The sequence below is a fragment of the Bicyclus anynana genome, chromosome 10, assembly GCF_947172395.1.
Source record: "Bicyclus anynana chromosome 10, ilBicAnyn1.1, whole genome shotgun sequence".
NCBI lineage: Eukaryota > Metazoa > Arthropoda > Insecta > Lepidoptera > Nymphalidae > Bicyclus > Bicyclus anynana.
Window position 1 is genome coordinate 8489350 of NC_069092.1, and position 21250 is coordinate 8510599.

The 21250-nt window shown below is 34.2% G+C and overlaps 1 protein-coding gene across 12 annotated transcripts in view; it reads left to right on the forward strand.

Moving 5' to 3' along the window:
- The window catches only part of LOC112042935 (protein lap4), a 136079-nt gene that overhangs the window by 111748 nt on the left and 3081 nt on the right, over window positions 1–21250 (forward strand). For 3 of the 12 annotated variants that reach the window (XM_052883873.1, XM_052883876.1, XM_052883874.1), the window contains 13 exons: window positions 1256–1366; window positions 1824–2003; window positions 4414–4572; window positions 5354–5497; window positions 6106–6201; window positions 7018–7101; window positions 7830–7949; window positions 14320–15642; window positions 16054–16159; window positions 16401–16572; window positions 17195–17333; window positions 18211–18306; window positions 19733–19912. In XM_052883873.1, the coding sequence (XP_052739833.1) occupies window positions 1256–1366; window positions 1824–2003; window positions 4414–4572; window positions 5354–5497; window positions 6106–6201; window positions 7018–7101; window positions 7830–7949; window positions 14320–15642; window positions 16054–16159; window positions 16401–16572; window positions 17195–17333; window positions 18211–18306; window positions 19733–19912 (2910 nt within the window). Of the gene's footprint in view, window positions 1–1255; window positions 1367–1823; window positions 2004–4413; window positions 4573–5353; window positions 5498–6105; window positions 6202–7017; window positions 7102–7829; window positions 7950–8879; window positions 14041–14319; window positions 15643–16053; window positions 16160–16400; window positions 16573–17194; window positions 17334–18210; window positions 18307–19732; window positions 19913–20765; window positions 20810–21250 lie in introns of those variants that run through there. The other 9 variants (XM_052883877.1, XM_052883881.1, XM_052883883.1 and 6 more) reach the window with 7 other exon arrangements.

Here is a 21250-nt window from a genome sequence, read left to right on the forward strand (position 1 = left end):
AATGAATTTATTTAATTTTGTACATATATTTTGCTTTCTACCCTCTTACTAGTTAAGTTGATATAGCGGTTTTATATGGTTGATTCACCATCACCATGTTTCTTTTTTCCCCCAATATCAAATGACTGATGTCAAAATAAGACATCTGTGTGTATTTTATACAGTGTTTTTTAGTAAGAGGGTCACCATGAATTCTGCATTTATCTATTGTACGTTTACCGAGGCGAGATAACATGTGACCCACGACATATGTCGTGAAGACAAAATGACTTACTGTCGCCCAATAGCGTGGACCTGGAAATATCGCTCACTCTTTCATTTAAATAATACATACAGTAAATAATACATGTCATAAATGAAATGTCATTATATAATTATTACAATGGAACCTTGTGAGGGTGTTACAACTAGTTGAGGTAGATTTATTTGTTTTCGGTAAAAAAGTAATTTATTTTATAGTAAACTTTTTCAAGCAAAAAAATATTGAAATTATGGTTTATCTCGTTATATCTCGTTAATATTTTCTTTTTCTTTAATGTATTTTAGTATTCGATTTTAAACTTTAATTTTGTGCGGGCCGGTACTGTGAATTTTCAAATTGGACTTTGGCTGTACTAAGTTGAGTATACGCGTGCGCCTGCAAATTGCATGCAGAAACATGCAGTTTTGTTAGGAAAAACCTTACAAATATGCATGTTTTTAGACTTTCGTTGCGATGGTAGCGATATTTCCGGTTCATCCGCTCAGACATAATTTTGTTTTCATGAAATATGTCGTGGGTCGCATGTTAGGCGAACTGAACGTTATCATTCGAAAAATAACGCGTATTATCGCTTCTGTCCTTATTTGTCGTAAGCAATGATGTTTTTTTTAATTTGCTTACATTATTTACCTCGTCTCGTGAGACGTACTTTAAACGATTACAGTTGAGCGATTTAAGAATGTACATACGTAGTTGCTTATCGCTTATTGCCTGTTATAGTTTGGCTACTGAAAGTAAAGACAAACAAAGAGTCGGCAAATTAAAAACATCTACTAATGTTTTTTATAAAAACGCACGTGTAAAAACATTACTACATGTATAAAAAAATCAATTGTAATTATCAAGTTTGTTATTCCAATATTTAGAGGGATGCCCTCCAATTTTTTTTCAAATGTGCTAATCGATTTTAGCCTCTACTTTCATTAGCTAAACTCTATTACAGTGTTATAACATACAATAGTGTTGTTACATATAGGATTTTCTTTGTTACAGGATGTGGTTATGGTGAAAGAGGGCGGTTCCCTTGGATTTAGTATAATTGGGGGAACGGACCACTCTTGCGTGCCATTCGGTGCTAAAGAGCCTGGAATATTTGTCTCACATGTAAGGATATCATGTACTACAATATGCCAATAACATTGCTAAAGAGCTACAGTAGAACCCGCTTAAGACGATCACGCTTATAACGATTTCTCGCATAATACGTCATTTTACGCCAGTCCCTACAACTTGAGACATGTTTTCAAACATTTCCTAACGCTTAATACGATTGGTCATCCCGTTTAATACGCCTCCATGTCACACGCCTGTAATTCTAAATGCGACAATTAAATTACAACAGATAGATCAGGACGTCATAAAACGTTTTGTTCTTCTCAGATTCTTCTCAGTACATTTTTCATTCTGAACCAGTAGGAAAAGACAAATGTCCATCTAAATTTATAGAAAATTTATTTGACATGTATTTATTTTAAAATCAGCATCCGCCTTCTAAATTTACAGAAGTCTGCCTTCTTAATCTACAAAATTTAATTCGATTTGACATATGTCTGGAAATCAGATCGTTCCTGGTGGCGTAGCGGCGAGATCGGGCAAGCTGCGCATGGGCGATCGCTTGATCAAAGTCAACGGTTCGGAGTTAGTGGGGGCAACTCACCGTGACGCCGTGCAACTGCTGCTGCAGCCGGGGCCCACGCTCTCGCTCACCGTGCGCCACGACCCCCTGCCGCCGGGCTTCCAGGTCAGTGCGCCACGCGAACATTCGTGACACAGGATTCGCCATCTTTCATCACTCATCCGTTACATGATTACACAATCAGCTCCACTAATTTATGCAAGTGATGCGTTAGTTGTTTGTCCCATTGGTTTTCGATGTTATATGAATTTGATTGATAGATACAGTGTGAGTGTGACCTTTCATCACGTCAGCTGTAATATAATTGTTATTAGAGTTTTATTGTAATCTTTCTTCAGTGGCTCTCACTTTATTTTACTCATTCATTACATGATTACACTATCAACTCCACTGATTTATGCAAGCGATGCAGACAGACATAACGTAGACTAGACATAACGTAGACATAGGTAACTATCAAAGTCAAATATCAACTGATAGTTAGTGCTGTCCCATCTAGTATATTTAATGCATATCTACAAATAGTTGTATATTCGTAAATGTGCTCCTTTGATATTCTAAAGAAAAAAATCTTAGACTAGTTTAAGCTGTTATTTGTTAAATTTGTTTAAATCTATTTATAGACAAGGCTGTCGAGTGATTCATAAATGGCGCAAAGTCGCTCGTATTCATAAAATTCACATATACACAATATTGTTTTTGTTTTTACATCCTATGTTAACAGTAGTATATTATGATATTTTGAAAGCTATATAATAGATCCTATCGCTATAACACACGATAATCTAAACATAACCATTAGGTATGTAGCGCCCTATCAGAAAATGTATTTTAGTGATTGTTCGTCTTGTAAACACATAGCAAAACCTAATTAAAAATTTTATTTTTTGGATTTGGCGATCCTGTGTCATGCGTGCAGTAAGTTATTGTAAACAAGATTGCAAGGAGTGAAAAAAAGGCTTTTACATTTTGTGAAATTAAAACGTCGCATTGCAACTAAAGTAAAGAATGTCATTTCATAATACATAATTATATTTTTGTATCTGGTTTTAAAGTTGCCACCTATGCATGAATGCAAGTTGTGAAATTTGAAAAAGCAGAAGTGAAAATAACCGATGACTATATAAAGTAGAAGATACTTACGCTTGCGTAGTGTTTGGCAAATATAAGCAAATCACGTAAAATGCTTAACACTGGGGGACATATGGGTAACCAACAAGTTCTCTATCTATCGCTTCGTTGCAGGATATGTATTAGTTCTAAGCTTGTATGTCTAGATATGATAAAATGTCATTTTGTTGTTTGTTATAAGAGCAAAACCTTATTTTGTTACACGTGCACACTACGGCCAACAACACAAATTCAGGGTCTCGTTCAAGTTGAGATTGTTAACGCAACTGTAAGTGTGATCGTCACTCGACGAACTCGACATTCTGTGTGTTTATCAGATTATTTTATGTGACAACTCCCCCCATCCAGAACAATGTGTGCTCAGGCACCGTTATATGCTTTATTCTTAAATCATAATGTGTACAAATTTAGCTTTAGGTTCTGGATCCCTCCAAAGCTTTAGACTCTTTACGACCTTCTTATTATTTTACTCTTTGAGGCACCGAACTTATTATTATCACAAGAGACATATGTCAATAGAGGAAGATTGTCAGTCATTCTAAAAAACAATGTGAACTTCACATTGTGGCTGGCAAATTTCCGTGCTAACCCCGCAGTTCCTTAGCGATGACTAGATTCCTTGTGACCATACATTTTGTTTTGTATGCAAATGTGCCTACGTCGTAAATATGTAAATGCATGCTCGTTTTGGCTTTGCATGATGTTTGCGTGTTATTGGTGAGTTAGATGATCCGCTTTTGTGGTTTGTATAAAGACAATTGAAATGAATCTTTTTAGACCGTATATTTAATTATTAATAATTAACTTGGTTACATCGTGAATATTTGGATGAATCCCTGTAAGCCTAGCATACGCCACTGTCCATATCTAGTGAAGAGAAATAGACGTTTTGTCAAACATTAGCTGCGGAATCAAAAATATCGCTCTCTCTTTCAGTGTGATGGGGCGAAAGAGAGAGAGATGTTTGTGATGCTGCCGCTATTAATCGATAATGACTTTTTCTTCTCACGAGATATTTTATGTTGCGCATGATCTACAGAATGAAATGTGAAAAAAAAAATATTATTCAATATTTGGTCTCAGCTTAATGAGAATGGGATTTTACCAAACGGGTTTCATATAACAAAGGATCAGTGTAATATGAGCAACAAATTGCTCGAGCATAATCGATGAATTTTCACGCGGTCAATTAAAATCCGTCCTTATTCAATTGAAGTTAAAGTTCATTTAAGTCAATATAAGATAAATGAACATGGATTTCTCATATTTCGTTTCAATACAACCTTATACGGTTATGCTCTCAAAAAATCTATGCTGAGTTTTAGATAACGAAAAAGAACCTCGATTTAAAAGATTAACTAGAACGTCTGTTTCCATTCCACAGGATCTAACAATAATAAAGCAAGAAGGAGAAAAACTGGGTATGCATATTAAGGGGGGCTTGAACGGTCAACGCGGGAACCCGAATGACCCCAACGATGAAGGGGTTTTTATATCCAAGATCAACAGCGGCGGTGCGGCTAGGAGGGACGGAAGGCTAAAGGTATTATATTTTTTATTTACCATAAAAAGTTACCACCCACTCCATTTTGACTTCTTAGCTTTTATACCTATTAATTAGTAGCTGTCATTAATTAAAATGTCAGAGATAGGTCTTGTTAAAAATCGAATCTAAAGGGTTAAGGCTTATTTTACGACATGTTAATGTTCCTTTAAAAATGTCTTGATAGAGGAAACTCCCAACTTGTCAAAATTTAATCAATGCATTCGACAAATCCTGAGGATGCCCCGATTTCGGAGTAAGAAGTATCTTTCACAGGTTATGCCTGTTTGCTTTTATTCTGGGTCGAGCTTTTCTATATTCCAAGAAATTGTTTGTATAATTGCGAAGATAGTAGTGATTTACCTTCGTGCCATGGAGAGACCGTTGATCCTGATAATTAACAATAACACCCCAAGGAGCTTTCACTTAACTTCTCGATCAAGGGTCTGATACAGAAGGTAGTGATTCTTGAGACGGCGCGTATTGTGAGGAGGTTCCTCACTCTGGAGCCCTGACTACCGATTGCTAGGGCACTCGAATGTCGCGCAACGAGAGAGTGAACTTTTTTTTATATTTTTAAATTTTGATTTGTATTTTAAAAAAGGAATGATTAAATGGGAGACATCTAATAGTGATTATAACAGTCAAGCATTATTTATTATCCTATGCCCGCCAACATTTATTGGGGCAGTATGGTGATTTTAAGTTATGGAAGTGAATTATAAGAAATAGGTCTGCTGATGATCAAGCGAAGATAAAAAAACAATTTGATTGTTTATAGGTGGGAATGCGTCTCCTAGAAGTGAACGGTGTCTCGCTACTAGGCGCAACGCACAACGAAGCTGTGAACGCATTGCGCTCGGCCACGAACGCGCCCTTACATCTGATTGTGTGCCACGGTTACTCGAGACCAGAAAAATATACCGTAAGTATGACTTATATCAAGCTGAAACAATATTTATTCGCACCAAGTCTAGATTTTTGATGCTATCAATCCACGCCAAATTTAGTTAATTCTTGCAATATACAAATTAATATAATCATCGCCATAGTGCGTGTAGAGAAGTAAAGATAATTTTAATTTATTAAATTAAAATAAATGTACATAAGCTATATAGTCATTACTTTTATAAGTTATTGCCTTTTTATTTCACATATTTTTTTCTAACACGTTTTTCAGCTAGTAACATTTTAATTTATAGCCTGACCAGAAAAACAAAAATGCCTAGCCATAAGGAAGGAATCTTCCATTAGCGTACTAAGGACATCAAAAAATAGTTGTGACACCCCCAATCCATGTTTTTCGTATTTCTGGTCAGCACGCCTAGCATGTACCAACGAAATATCTTGTGAAGAGAAAAAGACATAATGTCCACCAATAGCGGCGGAATCGAAAAATCTCTCTCTCTCGCTCTGTCTTTTCATTATACGAGACATCTCGTGTCGTGCCTAGCCTTACAGGCGATAACTAGTATCGATACGCCAATGATTAGAGTAGTAGCACAAGAGTGAATCACGCGCATGTCCGTACAGACCGGCAGCGAGAGCGGCACGGCGGATACGGGCGGCTCGCTATCGCACTCCACGTCGAGCTTGGACCGAGACGACACGTTGCATCAACACCAACAGGTTTGAGCTGCTTTACATTTGTTTTCAGTTATACACCGAGCTAGTTTCATCGTATATAAGCCGCCCCTAAAGTTATTAGTCCAATACAAGATACCTCTTAACAATATTAAAAATGACCTCAAGATAATTCACACCCTATCGAAAAAAATAATAATTTATGAAAAAAATTAAACATCCTGTTTCATTCTGTTTCGTTAGTATGAAGTTAGGCTAAAGCGATTGATCTCAAAGGGACCGACGAGCGAGCATCGCGGTGAATAGTTAGGTGTTTGAAAATACAGGATGTTTTAAAATAGATTTTTGAAAGTTTGTTACTCCTTGAATTGTACTATGTTTTTTTATAATAACTTTAATGGATACATTGGGATTTCTGTTTTAAGACGAAGGAAACTTCAAGGTGTATATTTTTGAAGGATGTAGAATTGTATAGACCATTTTCAGTTAGTGTACAGTTCCGCACATTGTACGTAAATGCACTTAATGCACGTAATTTTGAATATGAAACTTTTCTCTTCAATGTTTTATTAAGTGATAATGCCTTGAATTCTGTAATAATATTTTTAATATTCATGTAACTGCTATGTATACTGTGAGAAAACTTAGTCGCGAAGAAAATTAGTTTCATAATTATATTATAAAACTGATTTACACACGCCACTTTGTGTGATTATCAAATAACGCAATACATAAATAAATATTCCTTTTTATTATCATTTGTTACTAACAATAAATTTGTTTACCATTAATAAAAACGGAATTTATTATTAGACGAATTTGTGCAAAATTTATAATGTTCTAAAAATCTTTATAATACAGGAGCAACACATACGGCAAGATTTAGTAGAGTTCGAACATGAGAAACAAATTGCGGAAATGAGAGAAAAGACCACTCCAGAAAAGGTAAATGATTCATTTATAACTATGGTTCTTCTGCGAATCTTCTTATTTCTGATACAATCACGTAGAGATACACCGAGCATCGCTTGCTCTGTCGCCCGCTGAGTCTGAGCCTTCTTGTGAGGCCTATGGCCAAGCATCAGATCGATCTCCCCCTAGACTCAAGACACCTCTTACCGCACCGTGATCGCAACTTTTTTGTGTTTGGTTTTGCGTTTGGTCCATCAGACATGAGATGAGACAAAATAACGGGGCAATGTAATTGAATATGTTTGTCTCATTCGCACACAACATGTCAGAAATGCATACTCTGAGCGGTCGGGCTTTAGACAATAACACAAAGCACACATAAAATAACACAACACAAAAATTACACGAATTTAAACAACTACCATATTCTATACTTATAATTATAACTTTTAATAAAACTGTAACAGGTCTAATTCTTTACATTGATGATATTTTTAAAATTTTAGTTGGAAGGCATTATACAATATATTGATACTGGAGCCAAAAATATTTTTTTATTATTTTTTGTCTTTCTGTCTGTCTGGCCTTAGTTTTGTTTACCGAATACCACGCCGAAACTACTGAATTAATTCAAATGAAACTTGTCACGATAATACGAAGAAGAAGAAGAATATCGCGAAAATTAAAACAGAACGTGGTGAATTAGGGGTCTGTAAAATAAAATACTATTTTCCAAAATAAACACGGTGCAATACTTTCAGGTACTGGATATAGTGCACGCGGTGGAAAGTATCGCTTTAGACCCCGCACCGCCCATCTCGCCAGAGCCACAACACAAGACGACCACCGTCGTCATGTCCAAACACACCCTTCAACCTCAGGTATATAGTTTGTAATATATCCACCCCCATGAATATATCGAGACTACCCTCTTATGCTAGACAGCTGTATTAAATTAGTTAATTAAGTAATAATAGTATTAATTATCTCAATAACTTCTGCGTAATATGAATCGCTAAAAACTATAAAATTTATAATAGCTACAAAATCTACTGGCTTGCAAACCGTAATATATAATAATAGATATAATATATACAAAACGTAGATATTGATAATACTTGATAACTTTGCTTAATAGTAAATCTTTAAAATGAAATAAGTAACGCTAAGCTAAAGTATTGTATATTGATGAAGTATATTGCATGGTATTGAGTGCAGTTTTAAATATTTTCTTATATCGAGTGACAGGTTTTCTTAACCAATTTGCAAGTACTTTTGCACGTCGTCGGTTCTTGATAGCATGCACCCTTGTAATATATAGCTTGCATGAAAATATATTTCCCTATTTCGAATATAGCAAGTTATATACGTATATTTCGATCTATATTTTAATATATCTTCCAAAATAAATGTTATTTACTATTTTTATATTGATGTAATATATTTTGTCAAATGGGAAGGGTTACACTATATTAGTTATTTGATTGATTATTATTTAGATTTTCGTATGGTTATGTTTTTAGTACTTGTAAAATATTTCTATCCGTAGTGACTGGGCTACATGTTGCGTAGCTAAAGAACTGCATGATCCTTCAGCTCAAACTAAGTGTTTAAAAAAAAATTGGAACTTTAAGATGTACCCTCCTTTTGATCTTCAACTTCATAGCATAAGTATATTTACATGATTATTCCTAATCGTAGCTTATATCGATGTCGTTATGTGTTAGAGAAATATTAGATGCCGTTTATGAAATTAATTGTTCTTCAAGTCGAGACGATTATACTGACAATACATATTACGTCCATTGCAGAATGCATGCCCTGACGGATTGGAAGGAACATAGTACAGCAATAAAACATCTGTCCAATTTAGTGTATATAGATATTAATAAATATGCGAGATGAGTGGATAATCTAATTAATTGTTATAAATACATAATACATAAATATAAAATCCTTTAAGTGTCTGTAATACCAAAAGTTTCGATTGATCTCTTCCAGCATTTCATAGAACACGACTAGTTCACGAAATGTGATCAAACGGAATTTCAGTTTTTTTTTTTTTATTGTAGAGAATTTAGTTAAATTTATGCATTATTGAAAAAAATACTTAGCGTTTTGTTTTATATTATTATGACTATTGTAGTAAAATAATTCTTTTATTAAACAAATGTATTATTTTATTCAAATTTTTATTTTAAAATAATGTGTATTAAATACTTTAGAGTGTTCATATGTTGTATAAAAATTTGTCTTACATTTGTAGGCTTGCTGGTTTTACCTTTAGATAAATGTTACTTCCTTTACAGTGTCATTGAAACTTATTCTCAATTTACTGTAAGACATGCTAAAATTGCATTTAATGCATATTGACTGCGACTTTAGTGGCATTGTGCAATCAACTTTTATTGGATTTCTTAAAAGCCATCGGCTATTTAAAAGAATAAAAAAATTGCAGCAGCTCTAGCCTATTTACATATCGATAAAAGATATCTTTTTCTAAAATAGCTAAATCCTTCGAAAATTAAAAAAATGTATGGACATATCGATGCTGAGTTTTTTGTGGGCCCTTCTCGTAACTTTAATTAGCCAACTGGAAGGGTTATTTTTAATTTTCGACTAATTATCACCATTATCTACGAGTAATAACATTACCTGACGTATTAAAAGTGCTTATAAACAAAGCCTAATTGAAATAACTTATTTTTGACGTTTTTTTGATAACGAATTTCGAAATTTTCGAAGCGTTTGCTATTGTAAAAGTGGATTGATGTGTAAACATGGCTAGAGCGGCAGTAATGAGTGCGATTGTCGACTTTTACAATTAATTATTAACTTTATATTAATAGCTAAAATTTTGAAAAAGTAGGGCGGTTTTGTGGTTCGTCCATAAAAGTTATCCTGATGAACAATTTTGATATCAATTTTTTTTTATTTTATGACTGAGGTGAAGGAAACTATACGCTAAGTCTTGAAACTACTACTATACTGTTATTATTAAAGGTAAAATGCCTATATTTTGGTGGTTTTCAATAGACATATATGGAAATTAAACAACCGTGTATATATGTAATAGATTTTATGTAGCACTGGATCTATTTTTGATTCATATTATCGTTCCCTAACACTTTACATGGACGGCCTTTTGACTATATTGACAGTATGTTATAAACTGATCTAATATTTACATTTAAAATAATCATACCATGGTGCTAATTCTGTAGTACACAATTTAAAAAATAACGGAAATTACAAATTTCTTCATTGGTATCATATTCATAAAAATAAATATTGTTTAATAAAATCAAGAGAGATAGAATCAAACAAATGACGGTTCATAGTTAAATAAATGTATTGTTTATTTTTATTAGCAATTAAAATCTTCAAGAAAAACGTTTCCACGTATTCTGTACACAAGAAAAAAAAGTTTACTTGCAGAATGAATAACTACCAAAAATGAGGTTATAATTCAAACCTAACAAAGCTAATAATAATATCTCAGACCAATTATTGTATAGGACCTGCCTCGTTAGACGTTACTTTTCTGTCAAAGTATTTGATCAACGATCTAATGCGATTATAAAAGTTGTCTCTTTAGTATCGATGTTTCATAGTTGTAATCGCGTTCGCCGGTCAAAGAGCTCTGTAAAAATACCTTTTTATGCAGTTGAATGGTGTAAAAAACTTTTAGTTAAGTTTATGATATATACAAAATTTAAGCTCGTTTTCCTTAGAAAATGACAGATAATTTTGTATGTGAATTTGGGTGAGGATACTGGTCCTTCTATAATTGGTCTGAGTTAATAATGCCCAGTAGGTATAGGATGCGCACCACGAGATCTTGTGCAGGGAAAATGACATTGTCGACCAATAGGGGCAATTGCTCTCTTTTGTTCCAATGGAACGAAAAGCAATTTAGCGAGTCTTTCTGTTTTTTAAGTTATTCGTTTACACTACTTAGACGTACTGATGACAGTTGTCAATTTAGTAATACGACAGAATTAGCACCAATATCTAATAAACTTAAATGACCAATATTGTGTAATACTCAAACGTTTAGAAATATATACAGCGGTATTTAATCCTATAACCTCTTGTACTCAATATGCCTTTTTGGACACCATTTTGTAACAAACTACACATTTGTATCCTATATTTAACATTCGATATATAAGTATAATATTATATTTTTTAACAGTTAACAGTTTTTAAGTTCATATTATATGCGTGGGGCTTTCACAATGATGATTCAATAGAAAGTCATTATATGGGAACCTATTGTTACAACGTAGAATTTTAGGAAATAAAATCCTATAGATTTGTGACAAAAACTTGTTCCTCTCGCAATTTTTGTTATTGTGTGTAATCTTTTTATATAAAGTAAATATACAATATTTAAGTACTAAAAACAATTATTTGTTTTATCGAATTCGAAACCTACTCGAATTAATATTCAAAGTCATTCAAATGAATATCGTTATAAATAGTTAAGGTTACTCACAAGCGTTACAGGTTACGTAATATAACGTGTAATAAACCGTTACTAAAGATTTCGATTCTCTGACAGGAATATTTATAAACATTCATTAAGGTGTAAAGCTCATTTTTGTTCAAAGTAAATTTAACTTTAAGTAGGTCTACTTTACTTTGAAGATAATTTTAAATCTTAATCTATGTTTATGAATATGGCCTTAAGGGCGATAACTTGCGCGCTGCGAATGTTACATTACAGTCCGTAACGCTGGTCAGTACCCACCTTTATTGTTTAGACTGAAAGTGAAACCTATATACGAGTATGTGGATATCCTATCTAATCTTTCTATTACCTATATTATGTACATTGTATATCACTTTTACAAAGTATTAAAAACGTAGAAACAGAAAACACCTCACTCAAAGTCACGGGTGTTGAGTTAAATCAAACATTATTTGCTTAGTTACTTGGTTTCTAGCAATATCCAAAAATCTTCAAAATTCAAAATATCAAATATTGGTACTTTTAAAAAAAAAATTAATCATTACCTTTACAGTCCGAGAGTGATGGTTAATTATGTTATGATATGTATAATTTATTTTGACTCAACAAAAGTTGCTTGGGTAGTGTGTGTTTTGCCATTATTTTATAACCATGACATAAAATATTGATTGTTTTAATGGATCTGTGTATAGTCAATCTATTCCGGGTAGTCCGTTCGGTTTTAGATATAGTGGTAATATGACAAACCAAGCGCGTTAGTGTGCATAAACTGAAGGTTAAGTTTTACACACCAACATGCTGTCTATCTATTGTCTACTGTCCAGCGGCGAAGAGTCCATACAGGAATTTGTATCAAGCGGTATACCTTCGTCAAAATTCCATCCTTCGACACTGCTACTGTCATACAAATGTTTGTACCATTATGGCAACAAACTTTTCTGACCCGGTGGCCAAAAGTAGAACTAACGTCGCGACCAGAAGATTATACTAAAACTCAAACCGATTACCTTCTACAGGACCTGCCTCGCTAGAGAGGTCCCTCTCCCTCCCTCTATCAAAAATATATGATCATGATCAAACGTATTCATACAAACTGAATATATAGAATCGATGATTCATTGTATTAAAATTACACGTGTGTGTCTTACGATTTGATATTTATAGTTGTGTGTAGTGCAGGGTGATACAAGTCCAATAGATAATTGGTCTGAGTACTGAAAGCGCGACAACAGCGACATCTTCACCGGGTCAGATAAGTTTATGAAACTATATCAAAAGACAGAGTTTTAAAAGTAGACTAACTACACCAGTTCCTAATTTTTTTTTTTTTTTTTTAATTTTCCATTGTAATTTGTGTTGTTGTTCAGGTTTTGCGTTTTAGATTGCGTGCTATGTTGTCGTGGCAGGTTTCTAATGGAAATAAGCTGTCCAAAAAGTATCAAACGTAAAATGTTCACATTGTTCTTTTTGTTATGGTACGAGTAATTAAAAGAAATATAATGAAATAAATCGCAACGCAATTTTGAACGCAACTGGACGTTTGGAATAGGGATGATGACAGTTTTTTAAATTGTATATAAATTAAAAGTATACTAATAGTAAAACAATTTTGTAAAGGGAACAGGGTATCTGCGATCATTACTTTCGAAGCTACAGGGATTTAAAGAGTCAGATTTGCGGCGCTGCCGCGGATCCCTGAAAAACGCCCCATACAAAATGGCTTGAAATAATGACGTCATAGGCAATGTAGTGATCGTTAGATTTGTATGCGCGTTCAAACAAAATTACTAATATCTTTGTTATTTGTGCGTTTATGCTTATAGTTCATATATTAAAAAATGTCACATTTAATGTAAGGAAGCTAAAACTGTATGAATTTTCATCTAATTACGATAAAATATTTTTAATAGATTTTGAAATTTTATAATCTCATTTATTTTGCAAATATCCAAACAATCTTTGCTTTTTATGTATAAATTAGTTAACATTGACCCTATTTACCCGAATGTATCATAAAAATCAATATATTCAAACCTAGTCATCATCCCCATTCTCTTTAATATTTACACTGTAATATATGTTTGAAGAACTATTTGTGGTGCGTGTAATATGTGTTTTTAATCATGAAATTGTAACTACATTTATATGAAAACTATTGTAAGTAGTTTATGGTAACTCCATTCTTATTTGAATAACAGGTGACAATGTTTTTTTCTTACAAATATTGCATAATAGATCAATTTGGCATTTCGAATTTCAAAATATCTAGAATTGACTTCAATAATTTGATTTGTTATTTAATTGTGAACTTATGAGCATTATGATTATTATATAATGTGAACTTTGCCAAATTTATAACTGCCAATTATTTCGAAATTTTATAAATATCTTTGTATATCTAATGTAAATTCATCGTCACCATTACTTTGTATACAAAATTACACTAATTGAAGTTATATTTTGGTGTTGAATTGAAATACACGTTGTTTACAAAATTGGAGTTTTTCTATATTATTGTAATACAGTTTTCGTTAGCCGATTTTTATAACATTTATTTTGGAAGATTTAGTTCGTCGCTCAATTATTAGCGTTTTATTGGTTTGCCCTATACTTATTTGATTCTGTATTTTTATTGAGGAAGCAGTTTTCTTGCAAGTTGCTTTTGCTATTTGTAATTTTTTTAAATGATTCAAATCAAATTATGAACACAACTTACTTTGATATAAATGAGGTAGAGAGATGAACAGCGCAGTACATTATGTTGATTTGGTTAGTCGTCTAGTTCGCACGCGGCGCCGCCGTCGCCACTCGCGGTGTTCACACAACAGAAAGTGAAGACGCCGCCGCCCCCCGCCGCACCGAGCCCCCCGGCCTCGGAGGGCACGCCCGTCGACCCGCCGCCAGCGCCGCCCGCCAAACAAAAACCACAAGTGCCTCGCAAACCGCAAACGAAGCGAGTTAGTTTCACTTCGGACACCTTCGATACGTACGAACCGACACTGTCGACGGACGACCCGACCGCCCCACGAATCATACCGCATGGAACGCATGACAAGATCGCGGAGGAACCTCCGAACACTAACGATGCATGCCCGGAACATAGCTCTTTACTAATACAAAATCGACCCGCGAATATAGAGCTGAAAGAGTCCAAACCGAGTTTAGTACGCCCCGACGAATTTATCATCCCTCCTCCGCCACTGTTTGCGGCGAAAGTAAGTCAAAGTCACCTTATTCACGAAAAGGCACGAGAGCTAGACGACCCTGTAATCACCGTTGTTCCCGAACGCGTAGTACTCCCGCTACCTACCGTTGCAGAAACAACTATACAGTCCTCTAATTCTACGAACTCTCCAGAGACAGAATTTCCTCCGCCCATTAATTACCTAGCTCATCCGGTCGTCGAATCTACGTTAAAATTAGATTCTGACCCTTTTCGAACTGTAATCTTTTCAGAAGTGCCTTCATCGCAAGTCTTCCGAGATGAACTTCCTTTTAACGATAATGATGGCTTATACAAAGAGTTGTCCGCTAGTCCCGTAGGGGAGCCAAATCCGCCCGCATTATTGCATGCTCACTACAAAACTCTTCCCAGCGTGTCGCACATACCTAATTCGCCATGCTATTTGCATCCCGACAGGAAGTCTTTCGAAGATACTCATGTTTCTTTGCGAGATTTAAGGAGCATTAATTTAGCGTCTAACATGGTACATTCTACTACATATCCGCTTAGCAACCCGTATCCATCTCTTACGACGGTAGCGGGAACATTCAATCCATATACATGCACTCTTCCAGTCCGCGTGTCGAACGATATGAGCTATTCGACATCTGTACCTCCATTGTCACCTCCATTAGTTAGTTCAGTAGAGAAAGACATAAACGCCAACGTCACACAATCTATTCCAATTAAAGTGGGAGATGCGCCTAAAATTGTTCAATCAGAAAGAAGAGTGCGTTTTGGCGAAGTGACGACTGCGCCCGAATTCGATAATTTTTCAAACAATTCGGCGCCCACGGGAGAAGGAAGCTCTTCGCCCGCGCCCGCCCTGAAACCCGCATGGAGCAGCAATACCAAACCCTTCGCCATCGGCGAGGTAATCATTACTGTACGGCATCTTATCCACACGGCTTCTTATGATTGTGTTCGTCGACTACCTCCCCAGAATTTACTAAAACACAAACGACTGTTTCGTTGTTCCATTGTCCCCCCATTGTTTTATATCAGTGTCGTCATTAACTAGCATTTTATTATATTTTGCATGTTATCATTTATTTGTTAACTTAATTATTTATTGCATTACGTACTTTCAATCGACAAATCAATGAAGTATTGAGTGCATGGGTGTTTATTAGCCTGGAGATGGGATTTTCATCGCATGTGTGCAAATATGTATATTGCATATGCTTTTTTATTTTATTTATTATTCATACCATTTCACTATATTTACATCTTTTATACATTTTAATTAGAGGATAATATTGACATGTCTTACAAAAACTTGCAGGCTTCCCCACCTCAATCTGGTAATTTTGTGAAAGCATCTGTCAGCGATAAGAAAAAGTTTTTTGAAAACGCAATGGAAGAAAGTCATAAATCATCGCCCAAACCAGGTTAGTTCAAATCACCTATTAATTTATAAGCATCTCGTGGTACTTTTAAAATACTTTTTATGCTAAGTATCATCTGACTACGTAATTGACATAAAATATTTGGTTTACTAAGTTAAAAATCTAAATGTGTCAATATGCTTTTATGTTGCCTGATAGATTAGATCGCTTTTGTAAATATCAGATTGGCAAACTTAACCGTATCATGAATTTTTAATTAATTCGAGTTTAAACTTTTTTGCAGAAAAAGTGTTTACATTTTTATCAGCGGATGAGGTGGAGAAATTGAAGCAGGAAGAGGAAAGGAAGATGGCCTCTCTGTCGCGCGCTGAGCTCAGCTCGTGGTCCCCAGGGGAGGACCGCCAGAGTGAATACAGCTCGCATTCGGACGATGAGCCCTACGAGAATGGCCATAGGTGCGGTGTAATTTGCTGCTTTACTTATAAGGGTTTTTCGAACGTATTACATACAACCAACGGTTCGAACGTGTTAGTCCTTGGGTGTAGGAACAAAAAATTACCAAAGTTTGTGTATTGTGATATCATAGAGTGTGATATTTATTGACAGTTGGACAAAATGTGAATCATGGTGGTGGAGCGTTATCTTTTCAAGCCATTTTTTACACTTATGTGCTTCCGAAAACAAATCATATACACAAAATTTAGTCTTGAATAAATATTTTGTTCCTGGACCCAATGATCATTTTTTTCCAACATTGCATTGCAGGCGTCATTAGTGTCGTCTCAGCTGTCATTAGTGTCGCATTGGATTTTATGGTTATTTTTAAATGTAATGTTATCTTTTATTAGTTTATTCTTATTTTATAACATTTAGGACTGGTTTCACCACTTTAAACCTATAGACTAAAATCTAAATTATCCGACAGTTATTCGGAGGTGGGGAAACCGGTCAAAAATCTTATCTTTCTAACCAAAAAAATGCTAAATATTAACAGTTAAATAACCGAGAAATATACCTTATTTGAATCTACTCTAACTTATTCTTGTATTAATAAGATCGACAAATCAAATATTTCAGTGTGTCACTGGGTGGCGTAAGTCCATCGGCAAAGTCACGTCGTCGCCGCGCCGATCGCGACGGCTGTGAAGAGGACGCCAGTACGCGAGCAGCTCGCCGAGCCGCGTGGCGAGCGGCGCGACTACGTTCCCTCGAGCAGGTACCAACATTAATACCATTTTTAATTTTTAAACCAGGTTTGAGTAAACTCTTTATGAACTGTCTCTTCTGGCCATAAAATGTCAAAAGAGATATGTGCAATACACATAAGCTGGTATCGGTAGACGGCTACCTGCTCAAGTAATGTTAAAAAGTACCGAGAAGAATTACCTTATTTTAAATGCGGGTAAAATATGAAAGGACAGATGCTGGTTGTGCCAGAAAAAGAAGAAACCTAAAATAGAACATAAAACCCGTATACTTTAATATATCAAAACTGTGTTAAGATGTTTAACGTTATTTTTCGCTAAATTTCTTGTGTTACGCCATTCACTAAGTGTCAGTTTTGTCAAATAACTAAGTGTAAGCAAGATAGCCATATGGAAATCATTTAAGGGCCGACGAGACCGTTCATAACGTGCTTACATAATATATACTTCTTCCATTGACGAGGCGCTATGAAGCGGCGTTTGTTGCCAAACTAATATAGACATTAAATTAGTTGAAATAAAGTCGTAAATTGATCAACACCTTATGTTTTGTCGCCTCTCGGTGATTGCCTTATGTTAATTAGTTTCGATTTTGTTTTATCGTCAGTAATGTCAATATCAGTACACCAGTAACAAACGCCACTACAATCAAGAGAAATCAAGCCGAAACAATCACTATTGCAGAAAAACCCGACAACATCGAAATAATTATTGCAGCAAACTGACAGAATAACTATTTTCCTACTATAGACGTACTCTATCAAACTTGATATGCATGCTGTCCTGAGTACTAACTTGTAGTACTTGAACTTACTTTTGGATTGTAATTCTTTTTAACATCCGAATGCAATCGCGTCTTAGAATACATTCGAGCTCTTAACGTTTTAGGACGCGATTGAATCGCAAAAAGCAATTAAAAGCATGGTGGGTCCGTCGCATGAGATCATAGGAGAGGTGCCGCCGAGAGAAAGATCACCCTCCGAGGTAAAAAGACGTTGCTTTTCTAATAAAACTCTCTGAATGTTGTGATAATCTTACTAAAGCAATAGATACAAATAATGAGACGTATTAACGATTGGGTGTTTGACTACCTTTTTATGAAACTTTCGGGAAAGTTAAGTCAAGCTAAATAACATTACATACAATCAAGAAAAAGTTCTAAAATTTGAAATACAATCAAATATCTTGTAACGTATTTAGATGAATTTTCATATATTTTTGGCTTCCTAATATTCAATATGACATTTTTTTTTATTATGAGCTAAATAACATTACATACAATCAAGAAAAAGTTCTAAAATTTGAAATACAATCAAATATCTTGTAACGTATTTAGATGAATTTTCATATATTTTTGGCTTCCTAATATTCAATATGACATTTTTTTTTATTATGAGATTTTACGCAGTTGTGACGTCACATTTCTGCAGTATTTAGTATGGGGCGTTTTTAAGTGATCCACGGCAGCGCCGCAGAGATGTCTCCTATTAGCTGTGTGGTCTACTATAAGCATACTTATAAATGCACAGTATAGAATGTCAAATACCCAATTCCATTATTTTTATCTAGCAATGCATATCCATTTATTTTAATAAAGTAATACATGTTTTGTCTGTGTAACTATAATGGTCATTAACAATTTGACACAATGGGGTTGTAAGTTTGAACATCAACTTGGACAAGAAACTTCCAATAATGTTTTCACTGATATTTAAATTCGGGTGTATTACTTTTGATAAGAGTGACCTAACACAAACTATTGAGAAAAAATAGAACTATTTCTATTCCATATTTGAGAAATACTCTGGAAAGCCTGGTTAAAGGTTATAAACCAAAGAAGCCCTGAACTTTCTGAGTATAAGTTATTTATTAAGTCTAGAGAAAAGATCACAACTCATGGAAACCAACAAAGATGTTACAATTGAAAAGATGACTTTTCCTTTTTACCTTTTTCTTTTTTTTTTTTTGATTGGAGGTACAGAAAACATAGAATCACATAATGTTATACCAGCAGATTTTGAGTGGAATTTTTAAATATTTTATTTGATAGAACCACACGAAACACCAGTATGACATCTTAGTAAAGTATGATATACATATGAATAAAATAATGAATATTTTGTGTTACGTTACCTTTACAAAATGATTACTACTCGAAAATGGACTTTTGGGTCAAGTCATCTACACTTATTGTACTTCACGTCCCATTTTTCATTCTAGAATGAGCACTATTAAACTTGTCTCGCTTAATTGATAACTTATTGTATGTTTAGATACAATTTGACTAAAATCTTGTATTAAACGTTATAACTATGTGTGTCTGTTATCTGAGGTTAAGGGAACGTTGTCGCTTGGCATACGCTGTACGTAATACGGGTTGTGTATGTGAAATTGGCTTTACATATTATAGAAATGGCCCCTGCCACGTATCGCGTTGCGTACAAAACCCGGCCAGATACTGGCCGTCAAGGAGAAGGAAAAGTTGTTAGACGAACGAATAACACTACGCACAGAGGAATACGTGTGCCCGGCCACAGGAGAGACCAAAGTGCGAACCGTCGAGTACATTGAGAAAGTTATTGAGAAAGAGGTACGCGACGCGTGTCTGTACATGCTAATACTTAGGACGCTGTACACAAGCAATGCCGTGTGTTGGTTTTATACGATTTTGTATTATAAAAAGTAAATACCGCTTAGCTTTTTACGTGCAATTTTTGAGACATGCAACTTTTTATGACCGATTAATAAATGGTACAGGTCGTGCGAGAAAATTACAAAGAGCATATTATCGGTTTTTTTTTATATCTATCGCAAGTTTTTTTAAACATCCTTTTGTTGTATCCAACATGATGCATATTCTAATTGAGAATAACTTAATAAAGTATCGTAATAAATGCGATAACATAATTATTTTAACCAATTTGAGAACTTGATACAATATCGAGTTACTTTAACTTTCATTTCAAAATTGTTTATGTAGATTTTTGTTATGTTTTCATTGCGCGATTTGTACCACTTTTGACTTTGAAATTTTATTGTACGATTTTTGTAAACTAAATGACTGACTGATATTAAAATTAAAGATAGTGTATTCCGCACATAAATTTATGTACTAGGCATTATTCGTGCAACACGGTGTTTTACAGCGGAGTAGATTCCGAATGTAGATAGAATAAACACGTAGTTTTTTTACAACTAATTTTGTAAATATTGGTGGCGTGGTCATGTAAAATATGTTAAGAATTATGATTTTTGACAGCTGATAATTATTAAGAATTTGATGCATAGAAATTAAAGATGACGTGTGTGCATAGAATCTGTTGATAATATTTATTTATGTATGTACCTATGTGTAGAAAGTGTGTGTGTATTTCGTGTTGTGTGTGTTGCATGATGTTTTGGCATGGCATGCTAATATATTAATTTATGTATGTATTTGTCAGACAATACCGGGATTCTAGCCACGGACACTTCACCGAAAGAAATGGTTTGTTTCGTTTCTTTATATATGCTGCTTAGTTGCAAAAATTTCATACGTTATCATATATTTATAATTTTTAATTACAACACATAATAATTTAGTAAATATATTTAATGAAAAAGTATGAAATTACTGCAATTATAAACATGTTAAATCGCTTGCACCAAAGCTTATCACCTTATCTTTGTTTGGGTTCTTACATTTACTCGTATATACTTAGAAAGAACTTCTAAAACATATTAAATTGGCTTTTTACACATTTTAAAACAATTTGTTCAAAAGTGCACTAGTTTAACAATATCAAAACAAACGTTTCAAACAATTGGTCAAAATCTATTTGAATTTATGTAACTGCCGTTTGATATTGCAAAGTTACTTAGAAACAATTTTTAAAAATTTTCTTTTAAAATCGATTATTATTTAAAAGTACTTCAAAACATGTAAAAT